At 48.1% G+C, this 13,997-nt stretch overlaps 1 protein-coding gene across 1 annotated transcript in view; it reads right to left on the reverse strand.

Moving 5' to 3' along the window:
* Positions 1 to 13,997, reverse strand: part of PLXNA2 (plexin A2) — a 213,755-nt gene that overhangs the window by 114,988 nt on the left and 84,770 nt on the right. The window contains exon 4 of the mRNA XM_082363346.1: positions 2,377 to 2,511. Coding sequence (XP_082219472.1) covers positions 2,377 to 2,511 — 135 coding nt within the window. The remainder of the gene's footprint in view (positions 1 to 2,376; positions 2,512 to 13,997) is intronic.

The raw sequence follows: 13,997 nt of genomic DNA on the forward strand, positions 1-13,997 counted from the left end.
ACAGATGGCCCTCCTGAGGTGTTCTTGGCCCTCATCCCTGGACCCAGCCCCTGGTGAAATCACCAGGCTACCTACTGCCACATGGCCTGCGGCTCTCCAAGTAACAGGCCTCTGAGCTCCACCACCAGTCCGCCTCCGACTCTGCCCGCTGATCACGGCTCCACCGGGCATAGGGATCTCCCTTGACTAATATCTCACCTGATTCAAGAGAGCCCCATGGCATTAAACCCAAATTCTTCCTATATCTGCTCAGCATGACTGGCTACTACTGAGCCCTTCTGTTTGGTGCCAACTTACAGGAACCAAGCAGCAGATGCAGAAGATGAGACCAAAGGAGGGATTATTTAGAAATAAGCTATGCAGACACTTGGTTTAGCCAGAGCTGATGCTCTCAGAGATGACATCCGATATGGTTTCAAGAGGTCATTGTATTCCCTGAAGGCCACTTATCAGCCTCCAGCCCTCCTCTTTGGCCACGTTTTGAATTCAATTTCAGAAAGCATCTCACTTGACTAAAAGATATGCAGCCCAAATATGTGCCTTGGCATCTTCTCAGTTCCACTGAGGTCTCACTGGTCACTTCTATTTGCTGTTTCTGCTTTTCTACTTCATGGGGTTCAGAGAACCCAAGAAAGAATTTTTATCCAGAGTTACCAGCCTGGTCCTCGGCCATACATAACATCTTTTGAAAATATCATGTTAACATAGGTCTATTTGATCCCAGTGACCATCCTTTTATGCACCGGTCTAGGGAGCTATCTCCCCACCCACCCTTCTATCTGTAGGTATTTCTGTAGAAGCATCTGGAATGGTGTTCACCAAATGTTAGTTAACATGGTGTTACATTTGGGGGTGTGGGGTTTGGGAACTTGTTATTTCCTTTTCTGTATGTATTGTTTGAATTTGTATGGTGCCCACCTATCAGTTTTGTTTAAGAAATAACCTTTTGTCTTATAAACAAAGAAAAATAGGAAGGAAAGGCAGAGCATTTATAGGCTCCAATCTGATGATAAAGATTTCCTTGTTAGACTGTAAGCAACTTAAGGGTAGTGACCAAGTCCCATTCATTTTGATGTTTTTCCAGTACATTGTTCCCCATAAATACATGCCCAGTAATTTCTTTTTTAGGGTTACAAGTTTGCATCTAGACTTGTTTATGCCTCAACCATGGGGGCTACATGAAAGAAGGTAAAAAGACAGGTGGGTTCAAGAGGATCTGGATGTAATTTGCATACAATTAGCATATGGTTTGTGTCATCTCTTCTCAGGAAGTAATTTTCAAGTTAAAGTTGCATCCCTTCTACCCTTATGCCATCATGTGCCCATTCACCTCTTCCTCCTTCCACTCATCCCTTGTCCCCGATTCAGAATTCACACATACAAAAAGGGAGGAGGGAAAGAGAACTCTGGGCAGGGTGAGCTTGATGACAGACACCTGGAATCTTTGCAGAGTATTTTGAGAATGACACCTGAGTGGGGAGGTACCCTGAGAAAGCTCACTGGTCCTCCAGCGCCGCGTCCTTGTCTAGCCTCTAAGTCAGTGTCCTCAGCACCAAAACAGATTCACAGTCCTTTCCCTTTTTTTTGGCCTTTATCTTACTTACCATGTTCAGGTCAATGTCAAGATCACCAGTCCTGCTGACTAACTGTTGACCCGCTGACTGAATGAATGGAAGGAGCCAGCCTTTCCTAAGGTCTAAGCTTTGTTTTCTGCACCTCCACTGATTTGGGGACTCCCCTGTCCTTCTCTTGTCCTTCACCATGGCTCTCCCTGCATTTGCCTTCTCTCTGCTCCCACATATTCAGATCAAATATAACCTGAGGGAATCACATTTCATCCAAGAGGGTGGGGAACCCACTCAGGTGTTACCCAGAAAAGGACAGAATTCTATTTCTCAGGCCTCCCCAGCTCTGCAGGCAGAGCTGCAGCTTCCCAGAGCTGGCCAGCTTCTACCCTGCATCAGTCTAAGACTCAGCCCAAGATTTTTATCTCCTTCTGGGCCCTATCTTGGGTCTATCTCTCCCAGCCTGGAGGCCTGGATTATTTACACCTCTTTGGCTCCCTTGAGCAGCAGACTCTGTGGGCCCGGGAGCAGTAAATCTACCTCCTAATCACACCAAGCTGCTTCGTGCAGTCTGGCCCGTTCTTGTGGGGCTGTTCATCACATGCTGAGACAGGGTCTGTGGCCTAAAGAGAGGCTCCAGGAAGTGGTTGGCCCCAACTGCTTCTCTCTGACTCCCTGCAAAAGCTTCCTAGGACCCCTGAGCAGCAGGCCCAGGGGTCTCTCTTGTTTGATGGAATAGCTTCTGAACAAAGGTCACTGGTTATCTGCTCCTCCTGGGCTCTGGAAAGGAGGGATGTGTGTCAGCACTTACTTGTCTCTCAGACATAATGTATAGGTAGCGCTGATCAATGGAGAAGGCCATGTCCCGGAGGATGGGGCTCCCATCTTTGAGCACGGAGACCATCTCATATTGGACCCCACCATGGGGGGGACCATCGGCTCGAATCTGCAAAAGAAAAAAGGTCATCCTCAGCATCTGTACTCAGTGGTCCCCTGTGGGTTTACCTGCAGGTAGTTTATAGAAGATAATCCCTACATCCTGCGCCCAAGTGCTACCCTGAAGCAGGCTAGGTTACAGGGAAGACAGAGGTGATTCTTAATTCAAACAGCCCAACTTCCACCAAGAGGAATCCTTTTCCAAGCAGTCTGAGTGTGCTGGTCTGGGACTTCTGATAGTGGGTTTATTTGTGTGCGCGTATATATTTTTAGGTGTGATCTGAATATCCCTATATGGTTATTCTTGTGTGTGTGTACATATATTTATAGCACTGCATGATGAGGATGTGTGGGAGTGTGTGCTTGTGCACACTTACTTGTGTTTGGGGTAGGAGAATCAACATCTGCACAGAGTGCTTTTGCCTCGGGCAAGTAAGAGAGGATGATGGGACCAGCACACAAACCAACAGAGAGCTGGTCATCAAGAGATTCAAGATTTTAGGATCTCAGAAAGGTCTTTCTGACCCCAAACATATCCCCTGAATGTGTGCAAATCCACCAGGAGATTTTGGTGAGGCGGGAATCCCTGAGAACAAAAATCTGAGAATCAGTCTCAGAGCCCGTCCCAGGATAAGAAGTCAGAAAGGACTTGGAGGTCATTTAGTCTGGTGCTTCTCAGCCCTGGATATACATTAGAGTCATCTGGGGAGTTTTAAAAAAAAATATGGCTGGATCCATAAATCAGAACCTCTGTGCCTGGGACCCTGGCATCTTCGTTGGGTTTCAAAGCTTCCCAGGTGAATCTAGTGAGTGGCCAGGGTCTAAAAGCACTGATTGTAGTCCTGTGGTTTTCAAACCAGCATGCCCTGAGAACCACCTGGATGGATTGGGAAAATGCACCCCTGGGCCCACCCCAGGGTTTCTGATTCAGTGGGAATGAGGCCTGAGAATTTTCATTTCTAACAAATTCCCAGCTAATGTGGATGCTGCTAGTCTGGGGGTTTGAGAAGTGTTCCTCTAGACTAAGCTCTACACAGAATTTGGAATTTCAGCGGAGAGAGGTCCCTAAGGACCAGCACCTCATACAAAGAGGTGATGGCAGGGAGTCCATAGTTTGAATGTGCTCTCACCACTAGGTTTCCTGTTCCCAACACAGCAGCTGACTCTTGACCAATATTGCCAACCCCGGCTTGTTTCTTTGTCCTCCGTCCAACTAAACCCCCTCTAGCTCAAGCCCACTTTCCCCATGAAGCCTTCCCCAATCTCTCCACCACACTAATTGCTCCTCACCCTGATGGCTTTTTATCCACCAGACATTTTGTCCTGGGATTATAATCAATTGACTTGTTCATTGTATACGTACTAGCTAACGCGTATTGACTACCTACTTAAATTGTTCTCTAATTGCCTCGCATGTGCGTAAGTCCGCCAACATTTTGAAGGCAGGAAGGCTATCTATTTCTCTGAGGACTAGCCTCTGAGGACTAGAATGGAGCTGGGAACACAGCTGGTGATGGATAAAAGGGAATGCTTGAGAAATGCTCGTTGAAAGGACATGAACTATGAACCAACTGATAAAGTATCGTGGGCTCTTTAGTGCTAAATCAAAGTGAGATCAAAAGACAATTTTCAGTGGACAATTTTAAGATGAAGTCCTTCCCTCCTATTCCCTTTGATTTCTCTCTTGGACTTCTAACCATCTTCTTCCCTCTGCCCATTTCTCCCACCCCACCGAGAGCTCCTGAGAGCAAGGACCATGACTTATTCATTGCAAGGGCTAAGCTTGGTGCCTGATGCCACAATAAACACGCAAGGATGGATGAATGGATACATGTTCAGTTTTTATTGGCTGAGTAGAGAGGGTCAAGAGCATTATTTCTTGCAGAGTTGGGAGGGTAGGACCAGTGCTTCTATTCAAAGTTTTCTACCCTCCTGAGAATCTGTGTACTTGAGGGGCCTGAGCCAGGGTGTGGTCTGTGTCTGTAGAGTTGGGCTGGATTGGAGTGAGTGAGAAGCAGACCACGAGCCCATTGTGGGATTGGGCACAGTGGTTCTGGAGTTCCTAGTGGCAGAAACAGCACTTTCCTGCCTGAGGCGCTGGGCCTAGACCCCAGGGGTGGGAACACTGGAGCAGGGCCAAGAGTCAGAGGTACCAGGTTCTCCTTGTCTGCTTTGATGGGTGACGTGGGGAGCTCTGGGCTTAAAGATGAGGAGGTGACCTCAGTGGAACTGAAGAAACTCTGCTCTCAGCCATTCCTACCCCAGTAACTCCCCACTGTGGGTTGGACTCTCCTTCTCCCCTAAGCTCCTCTTTCGACCTTTTTTCTGCCTAGCTAGTGGCTTCCTGCTGTTCCAAGCTGTTGCCTTGGCAACTGTCACTAAAGCCTCTCCTTCCAGGGGAGGGGTCAGGGGGTCATTTAATTCATTCTCATAGGGCAGAGGAAGACTCTGGGGTCAGGAATGATAGTGTGGAGCTGAGGCTCCTGCCTTCCACCCTGGAGCAAATCTCATGATGGATTCAAGCAGAGGGAAGAACAAGGGTCTCAGTCTGGGAAAATGCCCCACAATTAAAATAGTTCCCTTAACCTTCAGAGCAGCATTCTCTCTCAGATGGACAAATCCAAAATTTCCATGAGATCCTTCTAGAAATATAGTAGCTTTTAATCACAAAAGTTCTCGGGCTATTGCAAGAGGTAGGGGGAGATGTGATAGTCATGACTTCTGGTTGGCTTAACCTCAATATTCCGTCTCCATAAAATGGGAGAGTTCAAGCTCTGCTTCCTCCTCCAAATGGGAAATGTCCCATTGCTTCTCACGACCCTCCTTGTGACAGCTACTCCTCTCCAGGGATGTTTAAGTCTCCTCCGGGCACTGGCTCAGCCCCAGGAACTGAGGAACCAGCCTCCCACGCCAGGGCCAGCCCAGGATCTCCCCGCCTGGGGAGGCCAGTTAACCCTCTGCCAGGTGAAGCAGCCCCGTCCCCAAGAGCCTGGGCACACAAAGTCAGAAGGAGGAAAGCCATGTCTGGCCCTTTGTGGTCCCCAGGACTAGATGGTACCCATGGCCAGGCTGGAGCTGAATTGAACCAAAGACAATTTATCATCACATACTCTGCTGCATCACAGTTAGGACTAATCCCAGCCATTAACTTTTTTCTGAATAAGAGACCTAAACACTTTTTTTGTTTGTTTTTTTTCTGTCTACAATCCCAATCTTTCAATAAAGCAGTTGAAGGCAGAATCAAACCTACATAACTCTCAGACATCAGAGCTGAAACTAACCCAGAACAGAAAATGTTCTTGGTACTGAACCTGAACTAAGCTATCCTATTTCATTCAGTCTAAATCCCTGGAATGAAGAGCGGTATTGCCTAAGAGGTCTGTGCACCCCTACTTACTCCCTCATCCCATGCTATCTGCCTTGAGCTGGTGCAGCTCTCCAAGATACCAACAGGAGGACAGAGAAGATGGAGAAGGGGCCCAGGAGGCTGGGGGTCAAAGGGAATGAGGTGGGGGCAGGGCTGGCAGGCAGAAGGCAGGGGAGGCCAACTGGGTGGCAGAGGTCTTTCCCTTCCCTAATTCCCTTTGCTCCCTCCGGGCAACACACCACAGTGGGACTCAGGGTTCCTGGGTTTCTGCTCTGACTGTGTTCTTGTCTGGGCTTGATTTCTGCCTAATGGTACACTTTTAGGTCAGTTACCTCATTTCCCCAAGGCTCAGTTTTCCTCTCTGAATAACAGGAAGGAGCAATCTTCTCAGGGTCTGTCACAGGAGAATCACAGACTTATGAAAACTGCTGGAGCTGTAGGGCTTTGGAGCCCATCTCATCCAAGCGCTTCCATTCATGGACATAGCTAGTCAGGGGTGGACCTGGGGCTCCCACCAGCTCCAGCCGGTGTGGTCCAGAGGAAAGCACATGGCTGATGAAGAGAACGCCCTGTGACTGAGGAGGGACAAAGGTGGGCCCTACTGTAATTCAAGTACACGAGTCCCCATCTTTCTCTGTCTTGGATGGGAAGTTTTGAGGTTCAATGTTGTCCTCCATACTTGCCAGACACAGGGTGGTGGTGGAGACTGTGACAGAGTCCCAAACAAAAGTGGGATTTTAAAATGCAACAGATTGAGTCTATTCTGTGGTGTCCCACAGAGTGAGTTCTCTTCAGCTTCTGAGCTTGTGTCTCCAGGGCCAGGTTTCAATGACCACAAGGACAACAATACACTGAAATAGGCCATGAATCCAATCCAAGAGAAGGGCACTATGAGACCAAGTTGCACAGGCCCCAGCCAGGCATCCAACCAGGCAGAGGAGGAGCATGGAGAAGGGTCAGAGGAGGGGGGTGATGCAGACAGGGGAAAGCCAGTCACTTCAACCCATATTTCTACTTGGGCTCCTCCTCTCCTGGGAGGGCTTGACCTCAGCGGACATGCAGAGCTAGTGGTGTCAATTTGCTTGGACAAAGCTCAGAAGGTGGGATAAGAAGGGCAGTGTGCTACAATGGAGAGTGACAGTCTCTACGAAGATGAGCAACAGACAAAATGTGCCTAAACCATTGTGCAAGGAGATATAGGCTAGCTCTAGTAAGAATTCCTGTCATGAGGCGCCCTGACTACAGAGTGGGTGACCACAGAAGACTGTACCTTCTTTCTCAGGAGGGTTCTGAACACGGGATGACTTCTTTTGCTTCATGGTTAAAAGTGGCCCTGCCTGAAGGTAGTGAGGATGATCTTGGTGGATTTTCAAAGGGCCCTGTTGGCCTAAAGAATTTAATAGCTACCACTTCTATTGCTTTTACAATATGCTGGGTGCTGTCGAAAGTACTTAACAAAAATGAACTCATTTTAACCTGTACAAGAACCCATGAGGTAAACATTATTATTATTCCCATTGTACAGATGGGAAATTGGAGGCATGGAGAGTTACGTGACTTTCCCAAGATCACACAGCTAAAGGGTGGCAGTATTGGGTTTCCCACATAAAGCCTGATTCTCAGCCACTCTGTGACTCTCCTAAGAGATAATAATGTGCGAACACAGTCGTTCACTGCAGCCGAGAACAGAGTAGATGGGCAGATGAGAGTCCAAATACTCTCTTTAGTTCTTTCAGACCCCAAAGAAAGAGGAAGTGGCCAAAGTGGGACAAACACCTACTTCCTAGAGGCAACAATAAACTCAGAACCTAATTTGGGGGGACCTGCTGGGAGGCCAAAAGGCAGTTTATCAGAGCTGGCTCTGGGGCAGGAGGATGTGAGGTGAAAACCAGGGGAGGTTTACTGTCTGGTCCTCCTGGTGGGAGGGGCCTCTTTGAAATGAGAATGAAATAGTAATCCTATTAGTAGTAGCTTTCCCTTAAATCACAGCTAGGTCTGTACAGAAATTAATGACAGCCTCTTTATTTGACTATCCAATTTAAATCAGCATATCCAATTAACTAGCTTATCCGCAGGCCCCTCCAAACTCTTTTTCTTATGCATCAATTTCTTCCCTAGTTAGTCCTAAATTATGGAGCTTTTACTAGGGATTTGACACTCTAACATCACTTTATTATTATTATTATTATTATTAGTAGTAGTAGTAGTAGTAGTAGTAGCAGCAGTAGTAGTATCTTTTCTTTTGCAAGAGCTGCTGCAGAGCAATAGAATTGGGAATCTTCTTGGGCTTCTCAGTAGGAAATAGATTGGTTTGAGAGACATCACCACACAGAGGGAGGCACTGGTTTGCGTCTGCAGGGCTGGGATCTAATCCCAGCTTTCTCATTAACTGGCTATGTGACTTCAGGCAAGTCACTTCACTTGTTTGTGTGATAGTTTCTGTAGCTGCAAATTTCGGTACTGTCCAATATTCACTGAATTTCGGTACTGTGCAATATTCATTCAGGACATGCCTCCCATTAGCCAGGCCTGTGCTAAGAGCCGGGGACACTTCGAGAAAGGATCCCCTTAGGAAGCCCCAGGAATGGGGAAACAAACAATCCAATCAGTCCTCACACACACCTGGGCCACCCCGTGTGAGAGGAGGTTTGCATGGGGATCCCAGGGAGGCCAGCATGGAGGGCAGGGCAGCACCTCACCTGGACTGAGGGGAGGGCTTCCTGGAGGAGGTGATACCTAAACTGAAAAGCAGGAGGGGAAGGAAATGTGAGTTCTTTGGAAACTTTAGAGTGTGATATAAATATAAAAGTGTTATTGTTATGTCCAAGCCCAGATTTCTTGGAAACTTGGTTTGTCAGACCTGAGTATTTGGAGAGGGTGAGTTTTTGATATGTAGTCATTGAGGGCTCAACAACAATTTCAGCAGTTCTCGTCACCATGTGTCCTAGAATTCCCTTTGGAGGAGGCCTTTATTATTTGATTTTATCTCTGGCTTCAGGATTCTGGGCTTATGAGTGTTTGTGTGTGTGTGTGTGTGTGTGTGTGTGTGTATGTGTATATGTATATGTGTGTGTGTGTGTACACTTCGAGACTTTTAAAGAGGGGAAAGGTGAAGAAGGCCTGGTGCTGCTCAGACTGAACTTGGGAATGAGCTAACGAGCAAGTGTATCTGCAGCTGTGCCTTGAGTGCTGCGAGGGCGAGGATTCATGCTGAAGTTTATTTTTGTAGAGTTTCATGACCCGAATTATTTATAGATTGAAGTCTTTGGTAAAGTCAGTCTCTGAGATTCTTCCTCCCTCTATCCTGCACACACTACACGTGCATGCATCCATAGACACACACACACACACACACACACACACACACACACACACACACACACAGAAGCAGCAGCAGTGACTTCCAGGGTGCCTCTGGCTCATGTCCCCTCTCAGCCCCTGAGCTGGGCAAACATTAACTATCCATGCAGAGTCACAGTCAAGTGGGCCGAAGCTCCCTGGAGGACAGCTGGGAGCCTGCCCCTAAATGCTTGGATGATTGGAGAGGAACACAGGAGCCTGGAAAACTTGGCCTGTGGGTTGCACGGAGCCAGGAGAGATGAGGAAGAGGGGAGCAGGACCCCTCCTGTCCATGAGAAGGAAGGAGGTCACCAAGGTGCGCTAAACTCTGAGAATTCTGGCCACCCTCACCTTTGTGTGCGTGTGCACACACACATCCTCCCACACACATGCAGATGCTTCCAGCACTGGTCCCCAGTGAGTTGTCGGCCAATCACAGGGGCTTTGACACTGGAGACTGACATTTCCATGTACAATTATTTCTATTTCTGTGCATGTCAGGAATCTGCCCTAGATATTAAGCTGGGGGTGGATGAGATAGCAGAGGAGGGCACGGGGCTAGAGGCTCCTGGATTTCAGAAGGCCAGCCCACGGTGGGCTTTCTCCTGGAAGGGAGGGAGGGGGTCCCTAGAGGAACCACCTGTCTCTGGACTTCTGCATCTTGGGACAGTCTGAGAATTCTGGCTTATGAGGCCCGGGGATGTGGTGAATATTTATTGAGCATGTACTCTGAGCAAGGTAAGTGTTCGGGGGTTAGGTTGGGGAGGTTGGCTGGAGTGGGATTCCCTTCTAAATCATGGTTTCTTTGCTTCTCATCAGCCAGGGGTAGATGACCAAGCAATCACCATCCAGCGGCCCACAGAACCCCGAGGAGCAGCCTCTCTTCACACCTTCTTGGGGTGAAGGACAAACTGCACTTTACAAGGGCACCAGCTGCTGTCCCAGGGGCCTCTCCCTTTACGACTCAGGGGAGAGTGACATCAAGTCCCAGAAGCACCAGAATCCAATCTCTTGGTTCTCGCTCTGTTAGGGAGGGCTTGGAGCCCCAAGGCCCAGGACAAGGGACTAGAGCTTATAGAGTTGAATGACATGGGGCAGATCTGGAGCACAGGGCTCTGACCCTAGATCAGCCCCACCTTTCAAGGCTGCTCCCAGTCAAGACTTGGGCAGGTCAGGAGGCTCCGGGAACAAGATGAAGCTGCCAGGGGCAGAGGAAACACTTGATTGTTCTGGGAAACAATAAGATAAACACAGCGAGGGATGGAAGAAGCATTAAGCAGCCTCAGATGAAATCAAATCACGCAGCGGCAAAGCAATAATTCACCAGGAGTGCATAGAGTTGGGGGGAGCACAGAAGGGTAGCAGGAGGAATTCATAAAGAATAATGAGTGTCTCCTGCTAAATCGGAATCTCTGTTTACCCAAAACTCTAGCAATGTTGGACTCTCGGAATCTCCATTCAAGGCATCACACCCAGTTTACCGGCCTGGGGATGCCCTGGCGGTATCGGGATAGAATCTAACCTCTTAGGCTTTTTGAACTGGGAATGATTTAGAAGCAACCTTTAGGGTCCATGTGGAGGCAACGCAGCCTTCACCAAGCCCTGGAATAGGATGCAGTGAAGACGAGGCATATTGACATATGCCCAAGGTTAACTACTACCTTGGAAAATTTCCAGCGGGAACTGGTGGGGCAAAGGAAACTAGCACTTCCTGGAACTGGACATACAGAGGGCTTTGAATCACTTATCTCGCTTTATCAATTAGTTCAACATATTTATGGAAAATCTATTGAGCATGACAACCAGTGTGCAAAAAGTTGGAGATACAAACATGACTAATCTTGAAAACTCTGTGCAGTAGGCCTTCCCATCTCACAGAATAAGAAACGTAAAGTATCTAGAGCAGGATCACACAGGAAGGAGCCGAGCAGGGCTCAAAGCTGCAGCTGCCTGACTGCAAAGCCTGTACTCCTCTCTTTCACTCTGCCTCCCTCTGGGGCCTCGGTTTTCCCTAAGTCAAACAAGAGGACAATGCCTGCACGGGGACTAAAAATTACATCTAAAAAGTGCTGGGTGTCCCTGGAGATAACTCCTGGGGAACAAAATGGATCATATAGCTGTCTCCTCCCGTGTGACAAAGAAGGCCACCTGCAGCTGGAAAAAGAGCAAAGGGCGGGGCGCCGGAGAGGGTTATTACCCTCTTTAATTAACTCATTCTTTTCAATGGCCTAAAATTGCGCCACACTTTATAATCTGGAACAGTAATCTCTTGCTTTCGTTAACGCTGAGGATGGCATTTCGGGCTGGAAGGATGGGAAGGGAGGTCTAGGTTTGTGAGCACGGCTATCTGACACTGGGCTTGTGCCTGAATGCAGGAGACCCCCTGAGATGTTAAAAGGAAAAGTTATTAAAAAAAAAAAACGCATGTGGCCTGTGTCTACCACGGTGCAGAAAATGCGTGGTAACTGAGAGAAGCACATCCATGTCACTGGATTTCTCTTCCCGTTGCTAACCGGCTAGGTCTGAGTCTTTATTGCCTCTTATCTGCGTTACTGCGATAACCTGAGAAATTTCCTTGCTTCCAGCATATTCCTGCTCTAATCTCTTCTAGCAAACACTGCCAGATTAATCTTCTTAAAACACTTATTTGATCCTGCCTTTTCTGTATGCAAAATCCTTAAATTTCAGGTGTTTGTAGTTTTCTCTCTCGCTATCTCAGTCTCTTATTTTTTTTTATGATGAACATACACTACTTTTGGAAGATGAAAAAAAAGGAAATCATTGCATGAATCCATGCACACACACAAAATACCTTTAATTGTCCCTATTGATAATTTAGAAAAATTCACATGCCTCAATTTGTCACACAGGGGTCTAGCTAACACGGCCTTCTCACCATTTTCCAATTATGTCCCCAGGTTCTTGGTCTTTACGCCTTTGCTTAAGAATTTATTTTACCTGCTAGATCCTAATCATCCTTCAAGACCCAAGCCAAATGCCACCTCCTCCATGAAGCCTGTATTGATCCTTCCTTTGAACTCCGACAGTATCTAGTGTGACTCTTGGCACAGTTACTTGTGAACACGTGCAGTTATCTTTCCTAAGATTGTAAGTCCCTAGAAAACAGACACAATGTTTTGTGCAGCTCCATATGCCTCACTGTACTGGGTACTACTGTGAACAGAGCAGGACCTCAGTAACACAGGCTGATGGAATGGATGGATTCTTGTTGCTGAAACCAGGCAGGAGTGGAACAGAAGTCACAGCCCACATTTATTTAACCCCTATTATTGTTAGATACCATGCCAAGGGCTTTATACACTTCTTCTCATTTAATCCTCACAAGAACCCTATTATCCCATGTTATAGATGAGAACCTGAGGCACAGAGGGGTGAGGAAACTTCCTCAAGGTCACAGAGCTGGTAGGCAGGGAGTCAGAACTCAACTCTCTTGGGCCTCTGTTTTCCCATCTCTAGAAAAGAATGGGGAGAGGAGGGAATCTTGTTCCATGCATCCCCCTGCCCCCTGCAACCAAATCTTCTGGAACCTGGAGCACAAACACACTATATGCATTAGTGTCTGTTGAAATGATCTTTTTGGCTCTCGTTGGACTGGTAAGAGCTCTTAGGAGGAAAGTACTATAAACACTCAAGGTGCTGCTCTGAAAAGAACTCCAGGGCCACTAAGCTGGAGCTCTGCTGGCTCAAAGGCAGATGGAGAGCAAGAGTTAAGATCATGAAGATGGGGTCAGAGTTGGGGTCTGAGAAACAGGGTCAGAGAAGGGAAGGGAAGTGAGGCCAGAAAGCCTCGACCCCCTGAAATCTGGGGTGGCCAGTGCAGTGCAGGACAGCCCTGTAGGCTTTGGTGTGTCTGACTTCCTGGCAGAGCCCAAGGGCAGAACAGACAGCTGAGGGAGGGTCTAGCTCTTTAAAAGATTCTGTTTGAATAGCTGTCATCTTCACACCTTTCCCCATCTCCCCTCCCAGGAGAGAGACTCTAATAATGAGCTGCTTCATGACAACAGACCCCTAATTAATTCATTGCTATTCTTCTGGGGCCAGATCATTCTAATCAAGGTGTGATGGGGTGGGGCTGGTGAGCAAGGATTGTCTCATCTGCTCGATCTGCCATGGACTCTAGCTGCACGCCCTGGCGTTGCTGCTCAGAGACCCTTCCCGGTCACCAACTTCTCTTTGGCCGGACCCCTGCTTCTCCTCGATGCCTGCCCCCTCCTGTGTTGACGCCCCACAGCTGCTGGGCACAGTGCCAGCACGGAGCCCCTGCTGGTGCCTGGGTACAACAGTGCAGCAGGTGCCAGGAGCTCACTGGGGACGGGTAGTGAAGGAGGGAAGCCTCGTACGGAGCAAACCTTGTACCGCCTTTTCTGTGAGCATTAGCAGAACATCCAGTGGGCTCAAGGCTCAGCAAAGTGCAGCCCTGCTCCTCTTTTCCGGTCCCTGCCCATCCTCCCGACCCCTGAGAGGATCCCACTACCAGGATGCTATGAACTCTTGGGCTCTGGGCAGCCACACACCATGGCATCCAAGGTGCGGCTGCACTTTCCCAGCTGATAGAATTTTTGTCTGAGGATGTGAACAGATGAGAGGTATCAAGATGGCAGGGAACTGTTCTAGGGACAATATGAATCAAAATAACTTAAAAAACACCCCCTGACCCACCCAAAGGCAGATCACACTTGGAGATGACGGAAATTAAAGGGCACGCAGGTCTCGTCTCTATGAAGAGGGCAGCCTCTACAGAGGTTTTTCGGTTTCCTTTCTAGATCTTT

Source organism: Balaenoptera borealis (genome assembly GCF_965194805.1).
Source record: "Balaenoptera borealis genome assembly, chromosome: 1".
In the NCBI taxonomy this organism is placed as follows: Eukaryota; Metazoa; Chordata; class Mammalia; order Artiodactyla; family Balaenopteridae; genus Balaenoptera; species Balaenoptera borealis.